This window comes from Pyxicephalus adspersus, chromosome 3, assembly GCF_032062135.1.
Source record: "Pyxicephalus adspersus chromosome 3, UCB_Pads_2.0, whole genome shotgun sequence".
NCBI classification, from domain to species: domain Eukaryota; kingdom Metazoa; phylum Chordata; class Amphibia; order Anura; family Pyxicephalidae; genus Pyxicephalus; species Pyxicephalus adspersus.
This window is the reverse complement of record NC_092860.1, coordinates 89,735,149-89,736,152: the sequence shown is the minus strand read 5'-3', so window position 1 is coordinate 89,736,152 and position 1,004 is coordinate 89,735,149. Positions and strand designations below refer to the sequence as shown.

The 1,004-nt window shown below is 33.2% G+C and overlaps 1 protein-coding gene across 2 annotated transcripts in view; it reads left to right on the top strand.

Annotated features, from left to right (window-relative positions):
• PPP3CA (protein phosphatase 3 catalytic subunit alpha) overlaps positions 1-1,004 on the top strand; it is a 152,530-nt gene that overhangs the window by 124,726 nt on the left and 26,800 nt on the right. For both annotated transcript variants that reach the window (XM_072405627.1, XM_072405628.1), the window contains exon 9: positions 672-797. In XM_072405627.1, coding sequence (XP_072261728.1) covers positions 672-797 — 126 coding nt within the window. The remainder of the gene's footprint in view (positions 1-671; positions 798-1,004) is intronic.

Below are 1,004 nucleotides of genomic sequence, written 5' to 3'. Positions count from 1 at the left end.
GAGGTTAAAGTATATTAACATGGTATCTGCCTACATAAATACCTAGAAACATACCTTTTGTGTACTTTAGGGACACAAAACATGGCCATCTCACGTATGCAAATCTTTACTTCTGCAGTGTGCAATAAGCTATAGCTTGTTGACCGTCGTGTTTTGCTTGAACCCTTGCTGTTATGTACAGTGTAAATAATTCTACATAAAGAAGATCATCGCTAATAGGAGCTTGGAAATCCCACCTTAACTGGATCCTGAGAAAAATAAAAGCTACATTTAAGTCTAATATATATGAGCACCACAATCAGTATTGTTTTTAGAATCAAGGTAAATATTTTTAAGGTTTTAGAAATTGTTTTAACTCTGGTCCTATAAACTGTTTAATCATTTAGAATACGGTGAAGTTATAGTTCTACACAATAAACTGTCAAAGCTTTCATTAAGACCTGGATAGTATTTTTATGTTTCCTGTTATCCATCATTCTTTGTTATTCATCACACACTCACAGCAAACGCTTCACTCACCTTTTTTTCTATGGTCTTACTACAGAAGATGGCCTAAAGCTCAATTTGTACAGTGTGTTGCAGACACAACAATTTTATATGTTGCCATTAAATTTGAGAGTTCTTGTCGAATATATCATAATTATGTTGTGTTTTTGTTCTTTCTATTTTAGCTGCAGTATTGAAGTATGAAAACAACGTCATGAACATAAGGCAGTTTAATTGCTCTCCTCACCCATACTGGCTTCCAAATTTCATGGATGTCTTTACCTGGTCTTTACCTTTTGTTGGAGAGAAAGGTATGCAAAGACCCTGCTTCTTGATGTGCCCTTTTTCAGTTAGCTTGTTACTTCATTTAGACTAAAAAAATGGTTAAAAACGTTTATCTTGTATAAGCTGACTACAAGTTATAAAATGCTTTTATCCTGATGTCTTGTTATGGTAGACATTGATTTTAAGCCTAATAAGAAAGAGAATTGTGTGTGTGTATACATAAATATATATAT